The sequence below is a fragment of the Pyrgilauda ruficollis genome, unplaced genomic scaffold, assembly GCF_017590135.1.
Source record: "Pyrgilauda ruficollis isolate IOZ18807 unplaced genomic scaffold, ASM1759013v1 scaffold74, whole genome shotgun sequence".
Taxonomy (NCBI): domain Eukaryota; kingdom Metazoa; phylum Chordata; class Aves; order Passeriformes; family Passeridae; genus Pyrgilauda; species Pyrgilauda ruficollis.
In genome coordinates, this window is record NW_024529266.1 from 1,309,908 (window position 1) to 1,331,975 (window position 22,068).

Here is a 22,068-nt window from a genome sequence, read left to right on the forward strand (position 1 = left end):
ATTTTTCTTTGTTGCAAGATGTCTAATAAAATTAATGTACAAAACCTGGGAGAACTTGACAGCACTATTTTGGTTTATTATATTAATGTGATTACATGACCTAAGGCAATCCTAAGATACAGTGACAGAAAATTGAGTGAGCAAGCTGAGCAAAGAGGTAAAAATGCAAAGTGCTACATGAACACCACTGTCTCTTACAGATGCTGTATGTAAAAGTAATCTACCACTGAGGCTTTTTTCAGTTTTTCAGTTTTATATAAGCATCTTGAAAAAGGCATTAGCTTGTCAACATATGGCTTAATATGACTAACAAATGTAGGATTCTGCTCCCCAGATCTTAAAACTGAATATTCTCTAATCTCCCTGCTGGAATCCTTTGATCTTAATGTAAAGATCCATTAAGAAAGAAAAAGCTTAAACCATCATGTTTTCCCAGTTTAAATGTATGCTTTTTTAAGTGTACTTTTGCATAAAAATATAAGTGGTTGTCACTGGTGAAAGATGGGCAGCTCTTAGTGATGCTAACTGCAGCAGAGTAACAAAGCTTCTACTCACGTGTGGCAGGTCACCCTCCCAGCCCCTTCTGCTGCTTTCATGATTCAGTTCTTTTATTTAGTAGACCTCTTCTCTACTCCTAGGCTGTGAATTTGCACTTACTTCATGTGGTGCAGGATAAAGTAAAAAAGGATCTAAAATGCAAATATTAAAACTCCTGGCATTCTGACTGCTGTTAATATTCACATGGAGAATAAAAGGAGAAAAAGGTGATGCAAGAAGCAAAAAATTCAGATTCACATTTCTGCAGAATTATTTATTTATTTTTTGCTGACATGGAATTAAAAAAAAAAAAAAATCAGTGGGGAGATTAATACCAGTAAGGAAGAATGCAAGATTCAAAATAAAAGAATGAGGAGGAGATAAGCAGGAGGCAGACAATATAACACAAGATCCATAGATTTTAAGGCCAGCAGGAGCCAGTGTGACCTCCTGAGTAACAGAGGTCAGAGGTCATGAAGCTCTGTAAGCAAGGGAAACACATGGAGAAGAGGAAAAAAGTAAAGGCAGGTGCAGAGAGAGCTGAAGTCATTCTAAGCAGAGGATCAACACAAAACATTGCACCTTCTTGCCAGGCAAAGCAGAACAGGTCAGGGAAGAGAATAATGGGAATGAAAGCCAGCCTTGAGAAAGGTATTTACTGTACTCTAAGGCAATACTGCTTGGGGTTTTGATGGTGGAAATGCAGCTAAGGGGGAGGGAGAGGGATGAATAATGTTGCCATAGGAGTTTGGATAAATTCTTGAAGCAGTTGAATTTGGCAAGTGTTTTGTCATGATGACACAAAGACTTTTTTTCCTGGTCTTCAAAGCTTAATACTAAACTGGAGGAAAATACTCTGTTCAAATCAATATATTGAGCAACTGCCTACATGAGACTTGGGCCCTTTATTCTTATCACCAGTAGTTAGTTAACTAGTTGAGTAGGAAATGATGTGGGTGATCTGACATTTGAAGTGCTAAGTTACTGGCCATATCAAGAAAAACATGACACAGGAAGGGAGTAAAACATTTCTAAGGAATGGGACTTCAGAACAGGATTCAAATAACTTTTTATGTGATTTTTGTATCTATGTTTTTCTGAGTTATGGATGTGGGGTTTTTTGTTGGGGTGGGTTGTTTTTTTTTTTTTTTTTAAACAAGGCTTTGGCTTTTCTGTGGCAGGAGGTTTTACCATTTACACCAATACTGGTGTTGCAGAGTAACCTACAGGTGAGTTTCCCAGCATCTGTGGCCTTTTAATTGCATTTACACATTTCTGTGGTGAGAGCTCAAACACCCAGTTACATATAACTTGGTCACAGTGGCTTATGCAATTACCAGCCTTAAGCCGAGCTGTCACAGCGGTACTCAGCTGCAGGGTCAGCGCTACAGCAGCAGACAGATGCTCTCCGGTGCTGTGGCGTCTTCCACATTTCTCACCGAGCCGGTGCACCAAGGGCCCGAGGCTCTCTGCGAGCAGAGCCAACAGCTTGGCCTAACCTTAAAACACCAGCCTTAAGCTGGAAGTGGCTGGGGAGCTGCAGTCTTCCAGTGCAGCCGCAGGTTATTTTACTGCTAAATAAAAATATTAAAACGGCCTCAACCAACCTGCTGTAAAGCAGAGGCTTAATGCCAGGGTGCAGCTTATTAGTTCAGAGCTGCAGCTATTGCCGCGCCTCGTACCCACCCGCCCGGGACCGCAGCGACCTCTTCACGGCTGTGCGCTCCCGGGGCAGCCAAGAAGAGGACAAGAAGCCTAGGCCGGGAACTCGTCCCGAGCCCAACCCTGCCCTGCCCTAGCTCTGTCCTGCCGCCCGGTCGAGCCGGCTGTAGTGTTTGGGAAGCTCCTCGGCCGCTCCGCCCCCGAAGGGCAGTCTTGGGGAAGTCGGTGCCGCGTTTGCCGGAGGGGCGGCGTGGAGGCGGCGGGTTCCTCCCGCTCCCAGGTGCTGGCGGGGACCTCACCGTCACCTCCCACTCGTCCTCCTCGTCCTGCCCGCCAGGTTTCGGGGCGGGAGGCTGCCCGTCTTTTTTCCTCCACGTCATGGAGGAAAATGCTGTGCCGCACACACATCACAGCCCCGTGCACACAAGAGCGCCCCTTCGAGCCGAGCAGGGCGCCGGCCCGGGACGGCCGCGATCCGCTCGGGTGAGTGCGCGACCGGCGGGCACGTCCCGGGACAGCGGCAACGAGAGGTCCCGGCCCGCGAAGCCAAGCCCTAACTTCGCGGAGCGGCGCGTGGGGTGGCAGCAGCTCCCGCCCTCCTCCCGGCGGCTTCGCTGTAGGCGCAAATTTGGATGCTCGGCCGTGGCGGCGGAGTTTGGGAGGAGAAGGAGGAAAGGGCGGCACTGTGTGACTCCACGGGAGCGCAGCGGGGCGGCGCTGCGCGGGGGAGAGAGGGCCGGGCCGGGCGCGGCGCTGGGGGCGGCCGGAGCACGAGGAGGAGAGTCGGTGCCGGTGCTGCGGGAGAGCTCCGGTAAGAAGGTGCTGTTTGTCTTAAAAGTTAGCTACGGTGGGATTTTGCGTCTCAGTAACAGGGTTGCGAGTGTCCGGAACCGGCGCACACACCTGCCCGCAGCCCGGCTGGTAGGCGGTGCACCCAGATGCCGTAGCCTCGTAACCTTCTCTCCAGAATCAACAGTTACACCAACTTAAAGTAAGGTTTGGTAAGAGGAATCGGGGTTGCTGTGATGTTGGCATTTTTTCGTTTCCCAGTAAATTGTTCACAACGTTCATGCAGCTGTGTTGAAATTTGCCAAGTGCACTTAGTAATTTCTTTAATATGGAAAGATGTTCTTTTTCCTTGTAAAGAAACAGAAAGTAACAATAGCAAGAACCGGTAAGAACTTCTTTTTTCCTCGAAGACAGACAGTAGCATTTTGTCCCTTATTATTGGGTGAACAGATTTACTAATGCCAGAGTAAGGCTTAGAAAAAGAAGATCTTACGGGGGACTTGCACTGTATCCCACCTGAGGATCTGCTCTACTGAACATCCTCTGACTCATTCCAAATATCTAATCCATATCTAATATGGGTATAATATCTAATCCAACCTGTTTCATTTTGAGATAGGCATGTTTCCTTAATAGTAGCCTTCTTGCATAAATAAATTTCCTTAGTAGTAATCCTTTTACATTTGTTGCTTGTGAGAGAAACAGCTGAGGGGTAGAGATGGTAGATAAACTTGCTACTGAAGTGGAGGTGATTAACAAGAAAGAGCGGCTTGCTTCTTTCAGCAAGGGAATTACAACATTCGAGTGACACTGGGAGGCAGAAGATTGAAAACGAGAACAAGGCAGTGGGTTTTTACACTATGCTCAAGTGAGTTGTGGCATGTTGCCCCGCACCCCCAGACTCCCTAGTCTCTGCTAGTCAGAAAGCTTATGTAGGTCCAAAAATGACTGGATGAAAGAATTCGAAATTTCATAAGAAACAGGCATTTGTAACCTGTCTTTGAAAACTTCTAAGCTGTAAGGAAATGGATCTGGAAACGTGGAGATGTTAAAGAGTATTTGTTCTTTTTCCTGTTTCCAAGCGTCAGCTTTTGACTACTATGAGACAACATCTTGGGCTGGATGGGCTTCATGGATATGATGTGATTGTTCTTTCATGCACATAGCTTTTCTGAGATGGTCATAGAAAGGGAAGTGAAATGCTACAATATTTGTACAACTGTGGTTTCTGGTTTTATGCATCTGATAGTGGTGGGTTTTGGCCCAGTTCTCATGTATCTTTGTGTATGCTGCCCAGCTGTAAAGGCATTTAAAGATTACCAACAAACTTGGCTAATGCATTTTGACATATGTATAGTATAAATTAGTAATTCCTAAGGATTATAACTTTTTGAAAAGCAGTAACAGTGATAAGGAGTACATTCAAGTTTCAGTTGCTTGGGTTGGCACCACCTCTGTGTGTTATTACACTGGGTATTCAGACCCCCAAGAAAGGGGTTCACACACTGAAAACTGCATGTGTACCAGGTTCTGTAGGTTTTGTGGTTCATAAACTATACTATACATGCTATTTTATGGCCTAATATGTGCAAATTATTCTAGTCAGTCAACAGGCTGGCTGTGACCACCCTATAAAATGCCTTGCTGAGTGGCAGGAGACTGTGTCTGAAATAAGTAGTCCAGGTAAGTTCAGAGGAATTAAGCTTAAAGCATTTACATAGCAGTTACTGCTACAGAGTCATCAGGAGTCATATGGTGAGTCCAGCTTTTGAGGTCTTCCAAGAAATATTGATAAAGGAACTAAGAAATGTACCAGATGAGTCACAAAAAGCTCATTTCTGCAACATAAACAGCAGGGTGCTGAATCCAGCAAGGGAGTACATTTTGCGTAATTGTCAACAAGTCAAGCCTCATCAGACGTCTCCCTGAAACACTCGAAGAAGGCTTCACCAGGGTTTGCAGTGTGGCCAAGTGCGAGGCAGAGATCACTCTACTTTTAGTACAAGAGAGACAGCTGTGAAGAAAGAGGAGGTCTTTAATTGCACCACCCCCAGATAAAGGCAGGTGATGGAGTCGCTACCAGCCTGTCAGAGATCCACCCGTCCTCCTGCAGCAGGCCCTGTTGTATTATCACTGCTGCATGGCTTGTCTGGCGGATCAAGTAGCTAGAATACGGCCTGTGCAGGATTCCCTGGTGCCAATCAAAGACCTTTTCCTGGGCTGACTGTGGAGTGCAGTTGGCCTGTGTGTGTTTTTGTGGTGCATTGTTGTTTGCTGGGGGAGGTCTTTCTGCATGCTTGATTTCCAGGCAGGGACAAGTCAGCATCTTAAATCTTACTCAAAAGATGCATAGCTGTCTGCAGACCTTTTTCAGTTTTGCATGTGCTGGGAGCTTTTGTCTCACAGAAAATGTCCCATTTTCTTAATTTTTTAAAAATCAATTTATAACACATTATATAATTGGCCACAGTACCCTCCCATCATGCAGAAAAGAGTGACCCAGCTACTGTCTTGCCACATTGCATCTTATACAAACAGGGAGTGCCAATATTAAGTATTAATAGTCCATATTAAGGAACCTGGATACTGTTATTTATGTATAATTTCACAATGCTGGGGACAATGAGCTAAGGCAGGACTGCAGGAGCCCTTGAATCTGTGACACCCAGAGCCCTCTTTGTGGCTTATGACATTCAGCTTAGTTCAGTCACAAAAGTGCAGTTTATAATTCTGTATCATCTGGGAGACTGGTGATGAAGAGGAGGCTGGTGTGTGTATTTTGGCCAAAATGTGGATGGAGAGGAGGACAATGCTACATATGCCTTAGGAATACTGCTGCAGTGCTTTCCTCGAGGGAAAATACTGTGGTAGTTGTTTGTGGTATGCACAAATAGTTCAGTGTTCAGTTCCTCAAATTTCTGTAAGCATCACACAGAGAAAAGTTAGTTATAAAAGCCCAGAAATTTATTTATTTATTTATTTTCTTTATTATGTGGAAACTTTATATATACAAAGTACTTATGTATGCTGACTTGCAATGCAGGTCAGCATATCTAAAGAGAATTTCGGGAAGTATCACGAGGACTGTGGGTCACATAACAGTAGCCCAAACTTCTGGCCTTAGCTTAGTGTCAGAGCTATTTTATTTGTGGAGGGAGCAAGGCTTCTGATGCCTGGAGTCTTGGTACCTGAAGTATTACATGCATCTTAAACTTGGTGAGTCTTTTGACAGACTCCTCGTGTTCCAGTGCTTTCCTGCCTCTCCCCAAGTCCTCTTTACTCTGCTGGAGAAGGAAATTAGGTTGCTTTGATGTGATCTGTTCTTTTTATGGTGTTCCTTTCTCCCTGCCTTCTTGGTGCTTAGAAATGCTATGTGAGTAAACAAAAATACAGATAATGCCTTCCACAGCTTAATAACAATAAAACCTTCCCAACTTTTCCAACCTGCAAAAAAGCAGAGGCTTATGAGTTCAGAACTGCAGCCATAGCCACCCCTGGGACTTACCATACCAAGTCTCCATGTTCACTGTTTTTCAGCTAACGTTTTACAATTTTCTTTTGTAATTTGTGCAAGAAATAATGTCATCCCTACTACTTCTGTGTGTCCCACTTCAAATGCACGTGAAGCACTGACACTGGTGGAGGCTGTGGGCAGTGGCAGGATGGAGCAGACACTAGGACTTGGTTTGCCCACCGAGCTGGCTGTACACATATTGATCTCCTGGGAGCATCCTAAAGAGGGGAAGAGAACACAGCAAAGTCCAGGAGGTAGGTCTGCAGCTCTCTTTATGTGATCTTACTGATGTGACAAGGTGTGACTTTGCGGGGTGGAAATGACTTAAAGAGGGTGATTTGCAGTGCGGGTTTGCAGACTAGAGTCTGCAGGCAGCTTGGTGGTGGGGTGAAGGAAATGGAGAAATATTTTGAGCTGTTAATGGGAGCTTTTCTGCAGTGCTGTGCAGTTTCTCCTGCTTCCCTGTCTAACAGGAAATTTCCACCCTCTTTTACAGTGCTTCTCTTTGCCAATGAACACAAATTCTGTCCCTTTGGGTCTAATTTTTATGTTATTCTATAGTTTAAAGGTTAACCCTCTCTCCACTGTAGTACTGTTGCTTTAAACTCCCATATGAGGTGGAAAAAAGCTGTTAAATGCTAGATTGCCACAAATTAGAAGGGACTAAACTCTATTTCTTGGAGTATGTATTTGTTAGTGGGATTTTGTTTATTTGTTTTCTTGACTCCTGTGTTTATAGTACGCTATGTGCTTGGCAAGCACGGATACCCCCATGTCACAAAGTCAGAAAATTGAAATTCTCAATGTATAAGCATCAGGCTTGGGAATTTTGATGACTGACTATCTCTGTGCCTTCTTAACACTTTCTTGCTTTAAGAGGGCTGCAATCCTCTGACTGGCATGACACAGTAGTATGGGATGTACCAAGGGATTTGCTGAGAGACTTTTCAGGCCTTCAGCAAAAGAGCTTTCATGAAAAGTTTCTGTAAAGTTTCATGTAAAGCAGTTCAGATTAGTTGGGGTTGTAGAGGAGTTACGTTCTCTCTTGTGCTGCTTGCATGACCCTGCAGAAGTTGCTTGCCTCTTTTCCTGGCTAAAGAGCTGAGACATTGACTTTCTTTACCCTGACAGATCTCTAGGATGTGAACGTGCTGAAATTGATGTAAGATATTTTCCTGAAACTGTGAGGATTGCCACTGGAGGCAACCGGAAAGGAGAATCCAGCCTTTTCTAAAGCGCATACAGAGAGCTGGAACTGAGTGGCAAACAGACAAGCAAAGCAACTTACTGTCTGCACAGGAAGTTCTGCTAGGAAATACAGATCCTGGGCAAGAAACAGTCCTCGTGATTAGTACTGGGACAAAGTTGTGTGTGATATCCATAGCTGCCAGATCTTTGCTGTGTTTCCTAGGTATGTGGCAAAAACCTGTCTTTCTGCTTCCAGAAGCAAAAACCACACTGTGCTAAACTGTAGTCATTTCTTACTGTTTTTCATTGGGACACTCTGCTTTCACAGTCTTAAAATTGGCGGGTTTATAATCTAATTACTTCTAAAAGTAATAACATATTTTTCCACATCTTGCAATTAAGTATTTAAGTAATTGAAGTTACTTAGCTCTTTAGTTGTCCATCATTCAGAGAAAATGTAGTGAAAAGTAAGTAATCTAACTTAGTCAGGCAAGCCATAACAAGGGGGTGAGATGTGCAGAATGAGGCTGGTGCTAAGTGTAACTGTGTTGGAGGGGCACAGGCTGAGGCTCCAGTGCAGAGCAAGTGGGTGGAAACTCAGACAAACTTGATAGAATCAACTGATTGAGATTTAATGACAATAAAATGTACTCCTACATAAATCCCATTATCCTTATCAATAGATAATTTTGCAATGGAAATAACCGGCTAACAGCAGTAAAAAAAGAACACATTAATAAATTAACTTTTCCAGTTAGCAGCATTGAATAGTTAAGTAGTGTTAAAAGTTTAATTCAGACAGATACTTTACAAAAAATTAAAATAAATAGCTTAGGAAAGCACACATTTACTTTTCCTCTTCCCTACTTTCCCAGGAACATCATCCCCTCTGTCTTTCCCGTAGACCTATCAAGGCCCAGACTTGATTTGTATAGACCACAGGGAAAACCAGGAGAAGCTAACTAAATTTTTGCACAGGGTTGGTCATGCAAACCACCAAGTTTGCATTGCTGTGTGAGCAGGTGTGTTTTAAACAAACAGAGGTGTTTTATCAGGTGGAACTTTCCTGAAGTGTTTTTACTTCCAGGAGAGGTAATTGTTCCATCTTTCAGTTCCTGCTTTATGTAGTAATGGTGTTGGCTGCTGAAATACGCTGTGACCTGGTTTCCAAGAAAAGGTGTAGACACTGGTTTTGCTTCAGATGCCTTTGAGTGATGGTGGTGTAACAGGTTAGAGAAATCACTTGTTCTGCTACTCTGACTTTTGTTGTTGCTGTTGTTAATGCTATCTACATGAAAGTATTTACCCTTTTCAATCCCTTTCTGTTCTTCTTTTTTGTAATTTCCCAACCTCTATTCTGCTGCTCCTGCTCTTCTCAGCACCCATTCACTTTATTTTTTTTTTTAACCTAGGTGACAGAAAGGAGTTTGATTCATGCTGTACATATGCAGAAGGGTTTCTTCATGCAAGAAATAATCACATGTTGGGGTAAAAGCACTCCTGTTCCCCTACAACTGTTCTCCCTCTTTCGTCTCCTTCCACAGACTTGCACTCAATCCTGACCTTTTCACTTAACTCTTGCTCTGTGGCAAGCAGAGAAGCAGGCTGCCTCACAACGCTTTCATAGCAAGCACCATGTATTTCAGATCCACTGAGGAGAGAGCACTGCCTGCTCGCAGCCTGAACTTTGCAAGAATCCCTATTCTAGTAACAGTCAACACGTCTTGTCAGCCTATGCTCTGGGTAAACCAGTCCCAAGCAGATGTGACGAAAGACAAGAGGTGATTCCCACAAGCTGGCTGTCTTGCATGGCACCAGAAGTAATTTGTGGCATCTGTGGAAAGTCACATACCTCTTTGATTGGTATTGCTTAAGTAGAAAAGAAGTATTGTAAATGTGATAATGCCGTGCATTAGGAGAAATCCTGGCTTTTGTTTTCTGTAGCTCAGTGTAGCTGGGAGTTGAGATTGGATTTTTACTTGCCTACTGAGCAGGTCCTTCAGGAAGGACTGGCAGAGGGCAGGGACTGGTGGACATTGATACATACCTTGTTTTCCTCAGGAAAGTTGTGATGCATTGGTTATTACAGGCAGACAGGTAACAGGAGTTCCTCAGGTAGCCCTGCCTGCATGCCTGCTGCTAAGCCAGTTGTTTCCAACACCAAAGGGATGCCCTTCCCTCTCCGTGGTGTCAGCTCTCTTTGAGCAGAGATCCCTTCTTTTTTCCTGAACAAAACCCAACTTTCAAAGCAGAAGTTTTATCCTTCTACCTGGAGGTACATCTGATATCTTAGCTCCACCAGGCTCTGTGCTTCCTGTGATAGACCTGGATGATTCATAAAGGCTCCAAACAGCAAGCAACATCCAGGGAGCTTGTGATCATTGTAGATTCACCTGGAAGCTTCTACTTTGAATCCCTGAAGCACTTGAGTTTAATGCAGCACAGTCTGTATTGGAAAAGACAATGAGGAAAGGGAATGGAATGCTGGGGAGTTGAAAAATTCTGTATTTTCTCAAACAAGGTAGTTCAGAAGCTGCTAATTCAATGTGCTCTGAATACAAACTGGACAAACTGGGAACACCTCTACACTGTGTGGACAGCAGGTGAGACTTGCCATCCCGAGCAAGAGGAATATGACAGTTGGTAATTTATTCCTGCTCAGGGTGAAGGGAGCTGTAGACTTTGCTGCAAGAATGATGTTGGTATCACAAAGTTGCACAGACTGGGAGTCTGGGTACATTGAGGTTGTGAAAAAAGCAAAAAAACCAGTGTGAGGAGCGGCAGTAATGTCCTGGTCTCTCGCAGGAACCAGGTCTCCATAATATTATTAGAGTCTTACTAAAGTGAAAACTCGTCTTCAGAGACACAGTGTGAGCCCAAAGCCTGCTGGTTTCTTTGTGCTGGTGAAGGGAACCTGTCCATTCATCTGAGCTCTCAAATACCTCCTTAAACATTTGCAGAGGAGTGTCCTCAAAGAAGCTGCTGTAGCGCTGGTGTATATGAGCCATTGGAGGTCAGCCAGAGCAGGATCTTGGTTCTCTGAGTGAATTCAGACTTGTGCTGGCTAGAGAAGCTTCCTGGCTTTTCTCTGTTGCGCCTGAACACCACTCTGGGATGGAGGAGCTGCTGGGGTATTCCTGGCAGAGGATCAGGGTTGTGTGCGATACTGCTACCCCTGGAATTCCTCACATTGGATGTGCAACAAGGCTGTGCCATTGCAAGCAGGGTTGGCAGAGCTGGCAGTTACGGTGCAAAAGCTGGGCTTTTTCCTGGCTTCTGTTTGTTGTGACCATGACTTCTCCAGGGATGCTTCATCCAGCCCATCTCACAGTTCATGTTTTGGGATGAATTGTTGATCCTTTGCAGTTCCTGGTATCTTTCCACCAGCTGCATTGTGCATCAGATGCTTAGTTTGGGCAAGGTGTGTCTCATGTGCATAGTAGAGCAGCTAGGATGCAGAACAGGTTGTCTTCTCGTTTTTTTCAAGGCCAGATCTAGAAGTAGTCTGGGTAGTTTCACCACATTAAGTTCTGCTTCCTAACATTTAAGTATGACTAGATGTTATGTGACAACCTCCAGCAGTCTAGTGGAAATGTTCCTATCCATGGTGGGGGAGTTGGACTAGATGACATTTAAAAGTCCCCTTCCAAGCCATGTATTTCCATGTTTCTATAATTCTATGAAGCAACATATGATGGCATACAGTTTCTCAGTAGGAGTGATAGTTTAAACGTGATTTTACCCTGAAGGAATGGAGCTATGTTTTGTGAAAAGTGTTATTCCCAATGAATATGGTGCTCACAGGTGGTTCTTCAATTCTGACCACCACATCTCATAATGTACAGTTTTACCTGACTGCTGTGTTCTTCTTCCAATTAAAAACAACAGCAGTTCCTATTTTTTTTTTCCCTGTGTGTTTACAGGGAGGTGGATAAGGCTTCTGTCCCCTTTCTGTATGTGTGGTCTGCTTCCCTCCAGGGAAAAGATGCTGGACTGATATGAGGTATCAATGCTACCTAGATATGCAGTTCCCCAGCGGGCCCACAAGAATTTCTTTGCATAGCACTGAGAAGATGCAAAGTTAATAAGGTTCACTTTTCACTGATTCGGTAAATACAGTGAAAATTCTGGTGGGCACACTCAAAACCAATTTAAACCTTGCCTACACTGGTTGGTATTGTTTCCACAGCATCTTAGATATTCAATGTTATGGAACAATTAATAATAAAAACTAAATAATGTAGGAATCAGAAGCTTCAATTTTGCAGTAACCTTGATAACTGATACATGATAGTTCACAGTGGCCTTAGCCAGAGTATTTAGATCAGAATGCAGAAAAAGTTGCAGAGCACTCAGGTGAAACAGCAGAATAGTTTTTCAGGTAGGCAGATCATCACTCCCTCTTAGGGTCTGCCTTGAAGGCCAGAAGTCCCACTGATGCTTTTACAGTTTTTTACAGAAAAGAGCATTTTTTTAGTTATTGAAAGATACAAATGAAGAAGCAAACATTGTTCTAATTTATCCTAATTTTGATGAAAATACCCTAATCTGTAAAACAAGCCAAAAGGTGGATTGTTGCCCTCTGTAATACTTTGTTCTCATTCAAAACTGAATTTCTTTTAGAACTCAGTTTGGTTCAAACAGAAAACACTCAAACAGAAAATATTTCTATTGAGTTTGTAAGACATAGATTGACTTGAGGCAATGTGCATGTGTTTTGGGGGTGCCAGTGAAATGCAAAGTTGTTCAGTTGTTTATGTGGTTCAGAGAGCAGCATGTTCAGAGTTTTCCAACCTGGTTGCATCTGATGTTAGCAGCACACCTTATCTGTGACTAACATTTTTAAATTTCAGTATCACAGAAGACACACGTAGAGCCTTCCTATCAATCAGAAGAGTTGCAATGAATGCCTGAGGTTCATGACTGGAAGCTTTTAGCAGGGTCGCTTCCCAGCCACCACACTCCTGAAGTCAGAGTCCTCCCATGAGAAGCCTGAGGACCTGGGGAGAGGATTTCCTCCCTTTCCTGACAACTTCACACATTTTCATTTTGGCATTGAATCCTGAGCAGTGGGCATGGCTTTATGAATTCAGAAACATTTGACACAGTAGTCCTTGCAGTTGAGGTCATGATCTTTGTGAGGCTGAACTGTAGTTGGTCTTGAGGGACGGATGCTTTACCTTTGTCCTTCTTCTCTGAATGTGAGGAGCAGTTGTGAAGGGAGAGACAATTCCTCAACTTTAATATTTTTTTTTTTTTTTGCATTACAGTGCTAGTGGTAAGGGAAATGCAGATTTTTTTTTTCCTACATAATAAACTGATAATGGATCTATTAATCAGACACAAGTGCATGTGTTTGTTTTTGGCCAACATGGAGAGGGTAAAATCTGTGAGGTTTCTTAACAGGATGGTGCAGAGGCAGGGGAAGAGGATTTCCCTGGGAATCCAGGTTCATGAAAGGGCTGTGTAAGCTGGGGAGGCTCTCGATAGAAGTCTTATACTGGGTGAAGACCTGGGGTTCCTGCCCTCCTCAAGTCCTGGAACAAGCAAATGTACCTCATGAATCTTCTCACATGTAGAAAAGACAAGTAACACATTTTACAGAACAAAGCAAGATGTCAATGCCAAGCTCATAATATAAAATCTTGATACAAAAGATGGAACCTTGCATGTGTATTGTGTGGCATCACCTAAGGAAAAAGTTTTGTGGTCAGGATAACCAGCGTTAGCATCTGGTCAGTGCTACCCAAGATATGTGCTTTGGACAACAATAGTTGCTGTTCTCATCTGCCATGTTCATTCATTCTGTGCTCCTCTGGAGAGGATGGTGTGTACAGGACAGCTCTATGTCTGAGTAGGGCTTTGAGTCTGCATGTGGTAAAATATAAGGTTTTTCAGATGAGTCAAAACCTGATGAGGTTGTGATGGCCCTTCTATCCCAAGAGATTTAGTCCCCCAGTCTCCCACTGTTCATCAAGAAATCCTAGTTTTTGCTGAAATTAACTTTATACTCATAAATTATTTAGAAGGGAAGCAAAGGTGATGAAGGGTCTAGAAAGTTAGTCATATGAGGAGTGACTGAGGGAGCTGGAGTTTTTTAACCTGGAGAAGAGGAGGCTCAGGGGAGGCCTTACTGCTGTCTACAACTACCTGAAAGAAGGTTTTAGCAAGGTGGGGGTCAGCCTCTTCTCCCAGGCAATGAGCAACAGGATAAGAAATGGCCTTAAGATGCACCAGGGAAGGTTCAGGTTGGATATGAGGAAGAATTCCTTCATGGCAAGACGGATGACCCTGATAACTACAGTATTGTCAGTCTCACTCCAGTGCCTGGTTAAATTATGGAGAAGATTATTCTGGGAGTTATTGAAAAACACCTGAAAGAAAATGCAGTCATTGGTCATAGCCAGCATGGCTTCACGAGGGGAGGGTCCTGCTTGACTTTTATGACAAGGTAGTTCACCTTGATGATGATGATGTGATCTTTTTTGATTTCAGTAAAGCTTCTGACACTGTCTCTCGCAGGATCCTTCTGGGTATGTCATGCAGTACGTGAACAGCTGGCTGACAGGTCAGACACAAAGGGTTACGGTGGATGGGGTGACATCAGGCTGGTGACCTGTCACCAGTGCAGTTCCACAGGGCTCCATCTTAGGGCCAGCGCTCCTCAACATCTTCACTAATGACTTGGATACAGAACTCAAGATAAATTCAAAGGTACAAACTGGGACACTAAAGTGGGAGGAGCAGTTGAAGGCAGACAGGCCCTGCAGAGAGATCTCAGCTAATTAGAAAGCTGGGCAATCACCAATCATATGAAGTTTAACAAAAACGGGTGCTGGATTCTGCACTGGGACAGGGCAAGCCTGGAGGTATGGACAGACCAGGATGCGCAAGGTTGGGAGACCAGCCCTGTGGAAGTAGACCAGTGGGTCCTGGTTGATGGCAAGTTGAACATGGTCAGCAGCCAGGAGAGCCAGCCGTGTCCTGGGGCACCAGGCACAGCATCACCAGCCAGGCAAGGGAGGGATTGTCCTGCTCTGCTCTGCACTGGGGCTGCCTCACCTCGAGTGCTGGGGGCAGTTCTCGGTGCCACAGTGTAAGTGAGATACAAAACTATTGGAGAAGAGGAGGGTCAGAAGGATGATGAAGGATATGGAGAGGAAGCCGTATGAGGGGCAGCTGAGGTCACCTGGTGTGTTCAGCCCAGAGGAGACTGAGGGGAGGTCTCCCAGTGACCTACAGCTTCCTTGTGAGGGAAAGCAGATGGACAGGCACTGATTTCTTCTCTGTGGTGAACAGTGGCAGGACCCGAGGAAGCAGTCTAAAGTTTTGTTGGGGGAGGTTTAAGTTAAGTATAAGGAAAAGGGTCTTCACCCAGAGTGTGGCTGAAGCCCCCCAGGGAAGGGGTCACAGAGCACCAGCCTGACACAGTTGAGTATTGTCGTAGTCCAGAGATGGACAATGCTCTCAGGCACATGATGTGACTCTTGGGGTATCCTGTGCTGAGCTAGGAGTTGTAGTTCACTGATTCTTGTGGGCCCCTTCCAACTCAGGACATTCTAAGATTCTATGGCTTTGTTTGGTTTCATAGCAACAGAATGTTTGGCACTGGGCAGAAGCTGGCCAGGGCTGACACAGATAGAGAGGTTAGGGAGAAGTTTGGAATGTGTTGGATTTTCCCCCTTCTTTTTGTTTGTCCAGATTCGCCTTTTTGAAGGAGAGAGTAAGAGATGATTCACTCCTTGATTTAGGCAATCCCTGTTCAGGCAGGGGTGGTAGGTGTTGTCCTTGGTAGCCAGGGAGACACTGGGCAGAGGCGTGGGGTGGGCTTCACAGAAAGGCAACACCACATAGGTCTTCTCCCTCCAAAATAAAAAGCCAGGGCAGGTTACCTGTTTTCCCCTCTAGAAGGCTTTTTTTCATATGACTGAAAACCTGCCTTTGGTTACGAGCAGTTTTTAAAAGTGATTTTTTTTCCAGGAACACAGATACATAAAGGAAATAGGTAAAGGGGAAACCTAGATTCGACATTGGGCTGGGATTAATTTGAAGAAGACATGAAGGAAAGCACCTGCTTGCTGTGGGGGAACGTGGGATTTTTTGTCTTCATAGGGATATGAATGTCTCACTTCATTTTGAGGATGATAAGGCACTGCAACAGGTTGCCCAGAGAAGTTGTGGATTCCCCATCCCTGGAATTATTCAAGGCCTAGGGGAAGGTTCCCTGCTCATGGCAGGGATTTTGGAAAGAGATTATCTTTAAGGTCCCTTCCAACTCAAACTATTCAATGATTCTATGAGATCTGTTTTTTTTCTTTCTTTGTTAGCATACCTGGAGACTGTTTCTAAAACCTGCAGAGAGTTGCTGAGCTTTCTACGAAATAGGTATGTGTTGGCTGACCCTGGTCTGTATCTGGCAGCGCCCAGGAGATAACATTTCCTTCTTTCTGTTGCCCTAGGATAAAAATACTTGGGACAAAGATGCACAGGGAAAGGCAAAGTCAAGGGAGAACAGACAAATGAAAAAGCTCTGCTTTGACAAGCTGCAATTTGAATGTAGCTACAGCTTGCAAGACCTGACATCAAAGGGAATGCTAAAGATGCCCAAGTTAGTCTTGCAGTATATTTGAATGCACATCTCAGTACTTCATTCTCATACATATGTGAGATGTCCAGGCATCTGAGCCACATCTGCTGGCCCCACCATTTTATTGGCTCTGGAAGCACCCTGAAATAACTTATATTCAAAAGAAAATACTGGGAGCTGTTCAATTTAAAAACAAAGTAGAGTTTATTTTAAGCTAAGTAGAGCTAAGTTTACTGCTGCAGTTGTTATGTGGTTCTGGTCTAATTTTAATTTGGGGATAGTAACAATGCTGATTACACTCAGCCAGTAAAGCAAAGCTATGTGGAAGAGGATCTCTGTATTTAGCTTTTATTGTGGTAATACCTCAGTTGTTAATGTGCTACACATGAATTTTATTAAATAACATGCGGTATAAAAAGGGGCCACGTGTTTTTGTGGTCACATCCAAGGTTGCGTCACATGGCAGAGAACAGGACGGATGCGCTATTGCTTACTACTGCCACCCCTTTTGCCTTCAGAAGGGTACCTTCTTTATACATTCATACCAGTGGATGAAAGTTCTATGTCTTTATCCACCTCTGTCTTCAGGGCAAGTTACAAGTATTTTCCAGAAGGAATCTGAAGAGAGAAAGGAGACTTTGGGCTTATAAGATCTTGTCAGGACAGGAAGGAAATTAATTTTCCCTTGAACATCTTCATGAGTCAGCTCCAGTGTTTGTGATAATGAGAATGCGGTGTTTGAATTCTAAAGCTTTCAGTTTCATGCTTTTTAAAAAACAATACTAATATCTACTGTTAGGCACACATTCTTTGCAGACTTCCTAGACATCCCTGTGCTGCTCCTGTTGAATGTCTTGTAGTTACTCAGGAAAATAAACAATCCTTTCTACTCACATGAATGACAGTAATGTCTTTGCCAATCCAGGGTTTGCTGTACTTCAGTTTGTGGCTCATTAGAGGTCTTAAAAATGTCTGGAAAAAAAACTGTGGGAGTCCTGTTCTGATACTCTTATTTGACTGGAAATCATCTGGTTTATTGCTGTCACTTAGCTAATTTGGGGAAATGAAATTTTAAAGTTATGGTTAAGAAGAAACTAGAGATTACCAGTGACCTTCCTAATAAGGTGGTATTTATGCTGTAGGCAGACTGGTGTGCACATATCTTTCTTTGAGGTTGGAATGATCTCTGATGATTTCAGAGGTGATTTCAGATTTAAAGTAACACTATGTCTTTTCTTTCTTGCAGAATGAAGAGACACAAGTGGTCCTACAAATGTCCCTCACGAAGGAAGATCTTGATTCTGTGTGTTACTGGGTGGCTGATTGCACTGCTGAAGCTCCTCCATGTCGAAAGACACTTTTTTCCCTCTAAAGGCATTTACTTAGTTGAGCACTTCTTAAGCACTTCTTCTTATGTTAGAAACAGATATTCATACCCTAGAAATGAGTTCCAGTATGAAATTAATTGTTCATCTATATATGAGCAAGATCCTCATGAAATTGGGAAGAGTTTAGAGATAAGAAGAAAAGAAATAGTTGATTTAGCTGATGAAGATATTGTAGCAATGACAAGTGACTGTCATGTATATCGTTCACTTAGGAAATACCAGTTAAAACCTGTTTCTGCAGAGGAGGAGAGTTTTCCAATTGCCTATTCTTTGGTTGTTCACAAAGATGCAGCAATGGTAGAAAGGCTCATACATTCATTGTACAGTCGTCAGAATATTTACTGCATCCATTATGATCAAAAAGCAGCAAAAAGTTTCAAATCTGCTTTGAACAATCTAGCTAAATGTTTTCCAAATATTTTCATTGCATCAAAATTGGAGACAGTGGACTACGCACATATTTCACGTCTGCAAGCAGATTTCAATTGTTTGTCTGATTTGATGGACTCTCCAGTTCCTTGGAAGTATGCTATTAATTTGTGTGGCCAAGATTTCCCTTTGAGATCAAATTTTGAGTTGGTTGCTGAACTGAAGAAACTTGGTGGAGGAAACATGCTGGAAACTTCAAAGCCAAGCAGTAGCAAAAGAGAACGATTTACTTATCACTATGAGCTTATGAAAGTGCCTTATGAATACGTGCAGATGCCTGTAAAAACCAACATTTCCAAGAATCCGCCACCTCATGATATTGAGATATTTGTAGGCAGTGCCTATTTTGTTTTAAGCCGAGAATTTATTCAATATACCCTTGAAAGCTCACTTGCAAAAGATTTTTTTGAGTGGTCAAGGGACACATACTCTCCAGATGAACATTTCTGGGCCACTCTTGTTCGTGTCCCCGGGGTCCCTGGGGAAGTTCCAAGGTCATCCCAAGATGTAACAGACTTACAAAGCAAAACTCGTCTGGTGAAATGGAATTATCTTGAAGACTATTTGTATCCTCCATGCACTGGTACCCACCTTCGCAGTGTCTGCATCTATGGGGCTGGAGAATTAAGATGGCTTCTGAATTATGGACACTGGTTCGCCAACAAGATTGACTCCAAAGTAGATCCTGTCTTGGTAAAATGCTTGGCAGAAAAGGTTGCAGAACAACAGAAGGAGTGGGTACATTTGTCCTCTGATGAGCACTTTCTGCACTTAAGTTCTACAAATGCCTTGACATAGCAGCGCTGTGTTCTCTGCTGTCCCTGCTGTGTGCACAGCACCTGCAGTTCTGCTGCCTTGACCTGCTGCAGGATGGCAGTGAGGAAAATGTCCATTCTATGTAACGTCCAGGGCCCTGCAGAGCCAGTGGCTGGCTATTTATTTATGTAATTTCTCACTGATTAACTGTTTTGCCACATTAAACCTGTAATTGTCTTCAGGTGATTCTGAGATGGTGAAGTTTGCTTTTGGAAGCTCTTGTGCTCTCTGTCCCAGTGGAGTATTTTAGAAATGTATTTTACTTCAAGTGTGTTTGTATCTTTCATAAGAAACTTCAGCACTTCTGTCTGCCTGTCCTGTTTTCCTTCACTTTTGCTTTTATTAAAGGAATAAAGGGAAGACCTCTGTATCTGCTACCTCAGGAAAACTGCAAGTGCCCATCTCACAGAAAAAAACCATGAGATCAGCCTGAACACCAAATGAGCCATGTGACCTCACCTGAAGTTCCACACTTCTCATCTGTGGGAGCTGCATAGATCTTTGCAATGTGAATATGACTGGATGATATAAGGGAAAGAAGATCCCTATATACTGCATTGTGTGTGTACCATTGTTCTCTTCTCCCAGCTAACCTGGGTGTTGCTTTTCCTTCTAAAAAGCGTGTGATCAGAAGCTGTGCCAACACTGTTGGTTTCACAGACAGTGAAAGTTGGTTGGAACAGTTGTGCACTGTTGAGTGCATACAGTTGTGTGCCCTCCAAAGGCAGAATAAATGCATGCCCTAAGGGCAGTCTCTGCAGCCACTTGGGGAAGGTGTTCGTGCCAAAAGAGGTCAACCTTCATTTCTACTCTGCCTGTAGGAATATCTTTATGTGAAATTCCAGTGCTCTTGAGACAGTATCCCTACACACAGAGCTATTTTCAGTTGGTGTTCAGCAGTGTGGTGCTTTGTTGAAGTGTTGAACACACAAAGTTGAGCAGTAATCATAAGAATAGCCATATTACAGAAATGAAGTGTGTTTCTGTGCAAGTCCCGTGGGTGTGCACTATCATGGTCCCAGGCCGACAGGTGCCTTAATGGGCCCTGGTTCAGCTGTGGAGCAAGAGTTCTCCAGTCCCTGCCTGCCATGGCCCTGCCAGGCGTCCTAGGAGTGAAGTGGCTCAGGAGCCTTCTCGCAGCTGGGCTTCCCACACTCCAGCATGAGGGAAGTGTTTGCAAGTGCAGGGGTCTCTGCAGAAACTCCTGCAACTCAGAAATGCCACTGGCATTTTGGGGGTTTTTCTGGAGTGCTGCCCTGCCACAAGTTCAGTTTTGGTGGTTCCAGTGGATCCAGCGGTTTAGCTTTCTCCATGCCACTGTCTTTGTAGCCATCTGTCCTTTATTAAGGGATCTTTCCCCATGAGTGTCTTTGGGATATCTGTATCTGGTCTTACTAATCTACAGATTGCTGTAGTAATGACCATATCTCATATCAATGAGAAATCTTTGTTCCTTATTTGAGCTGAAAGAACCAAGCTGCTTTTTGGTCTCAGATTTTGTTTATAAATTTAGTCACAGTGAAGTCATTCATGGCTCAAGACTGGCTTGAGAGTCAGGATTCTCAGGCATTTTTCCACATTTGTGACACTGATTTTCAGTAAGATCTCAGACAAGCCACCTGAGTTTTCTGTTTCAGCTGTTCCCATTGTAGATTGGGAACCATAATCTTCTATTGTCTTGCTAAGCACTTTGAAACCTGTGGGTGTTGTGGGTTTGGTTGCACAATACTAATTATTTAGTATTCACTTATTTTGTGGATAATTTATTATCCACAAAACTATTTATGGAGTCTGTGGCTGCACAGGTCAAGTATTTCTTAAATGTACTGTTTCTGAAATAAATGGGGATTATTTTTAACATCTGTGTTAAAACTGCATACTTCAGTGACATGCCCTGTCTACTCAAGACTGTCCTGACTTGATGTAATTTATAAATACTTTGTAGAAAATTAAATATTGATAGTATTTACAGATTCATGTATTAGTGCTTGCATATAAAATAGAGTCCTCATGTGGTAAAAAAGTTAATAAAAGAGAATGTTAGGATCCAAGAGGGCCAAGCTACATCCTTCTATAAATATAAATTAATGCTTAATGCTTAATGATATATTTGAAATTTTGTATTTATTTAAACTGGCTTATGTATGTATGTACACATATACCCATTTGGGTTTAATTGTAGTTTTTTGATCTGCCATAGATTTATAAAAATAATCCACCAGCACATTAAACTTCATTGAAATGTGTAATTTTAATCAACATGCAGCTTTGTGCTATTTTAATTGAATTGGGTTGAATGATGCCTGTCATTTAACTGGTTTGGAAGAAGGCACCTCATCGTTCCAAGGTGGTGGAGAAGCGGAGGCGGATGTGGCGCGGCGTGAGGCAGCATCAGCCACTACCACCGTGTTTGCTGGATGAGGAAGTGGGCGGTGTACAGGCATAGCTGCAGCTTTATGAAATGCTGATTTTCCAATGAATTCGAGATGTTTCTGCTGTTCTGAAAGCAGCTTTAAAGGCTATTCAAGGTTGTAAAAAGGCAGTTCACAAAAATCAGTCATTGGATTAGTGAGGCTGGAAGATCCTCTAGTCCAGCTTCTTGCTCACAGCAGGATCAACAGTGAATTTGAGCTGGGTTTCCCGAGACTCTTGCAGATCTCTATGGAAGGAGGAATATTTTCCATTGTTTCCAAAGAAAAGAGCAGTCAAAATATAAGTAAGTGTCTTAACTTTTGAATAGTTTTCTCTCGGTTTTTTGGCTTTGCATTCAGCAGTGTTGCCATACTGATTCCTGGATCACAGTTAAGTGATTAGACTACAGGGGTATGTAACATCCTCAGCATCACTGCTCTTTACATGGGTGGGTCTGCTATTGCTGGACCCAAGGCGTGATACACAAACTTTCTGTGAGGAAGGTGGCTGAACCTAGTTTATGGCAAAACAAAAAGTTTTATTTTGGCTGAAACTTAGATTATAGGCACTTACCTGCTCTCACATGTTTTTTTTTTTTTTTTTTTTTTTTGGTTTTTTTTTTGTTTTTTTTTTGGTTTTTTTTGGTTTTTTTTGGTGGTTTTCTTTGTTTGTTGGTTTGGTTTTATTTTCCTTAGTAAAGCTTAGATTTCCTTTTTCTTTTTCCCTCTGCATTCTTTTCCTCACTT

General features: G+C 43.2%; 1 protein-coding gene across 1 annotated transcript; it reads left to right on the plus strand.

Moving 5' to 3' along the window:
* The first annotated feature begins 15,761 nt into the window (after positions 1-15,761).
* GCNT4 (glucosaminyl (N-acetyl) transferase 4) lies at positions 15,762-19,373 on the plus strand. Its single transcript, XM_041486205.1, has 2 exons — positions 15,762-16,075; positions 17,524-19,373. Exons 1-2 carry the CDS (start codon positions 15,987-15,989, stop codon positions 18,890-18,892), a joined length of 1,458 nt encoding a protein of 485 aa, XP_041342139.1. The 5' UTR covers positions 15,762-15,986; the 3' UTR covers positions 18,893-19,373.
* Positions 19,374-22,068: the final 2,695 nt, after the last annotated feature.

What these genes read in the sequence shown, in the direction of transcription:
- GCNT4 (XM_041486205.1), top strand. Translation starts at nt 15,987, where the DNA reads ATGAGATCTGTTTTTTTTCTTTCTTTGTTAGCATACCTGGAGACTGTT. An exon ending in CTGAGCTTTCTACGAAATAG is followed by an intron (nt 16,076 to 17,523) that starts GTATGTGTTGGC and finishes TCTTTCTTGCAG; the next exon opens with AATGAAGAGACACAAGTGGT.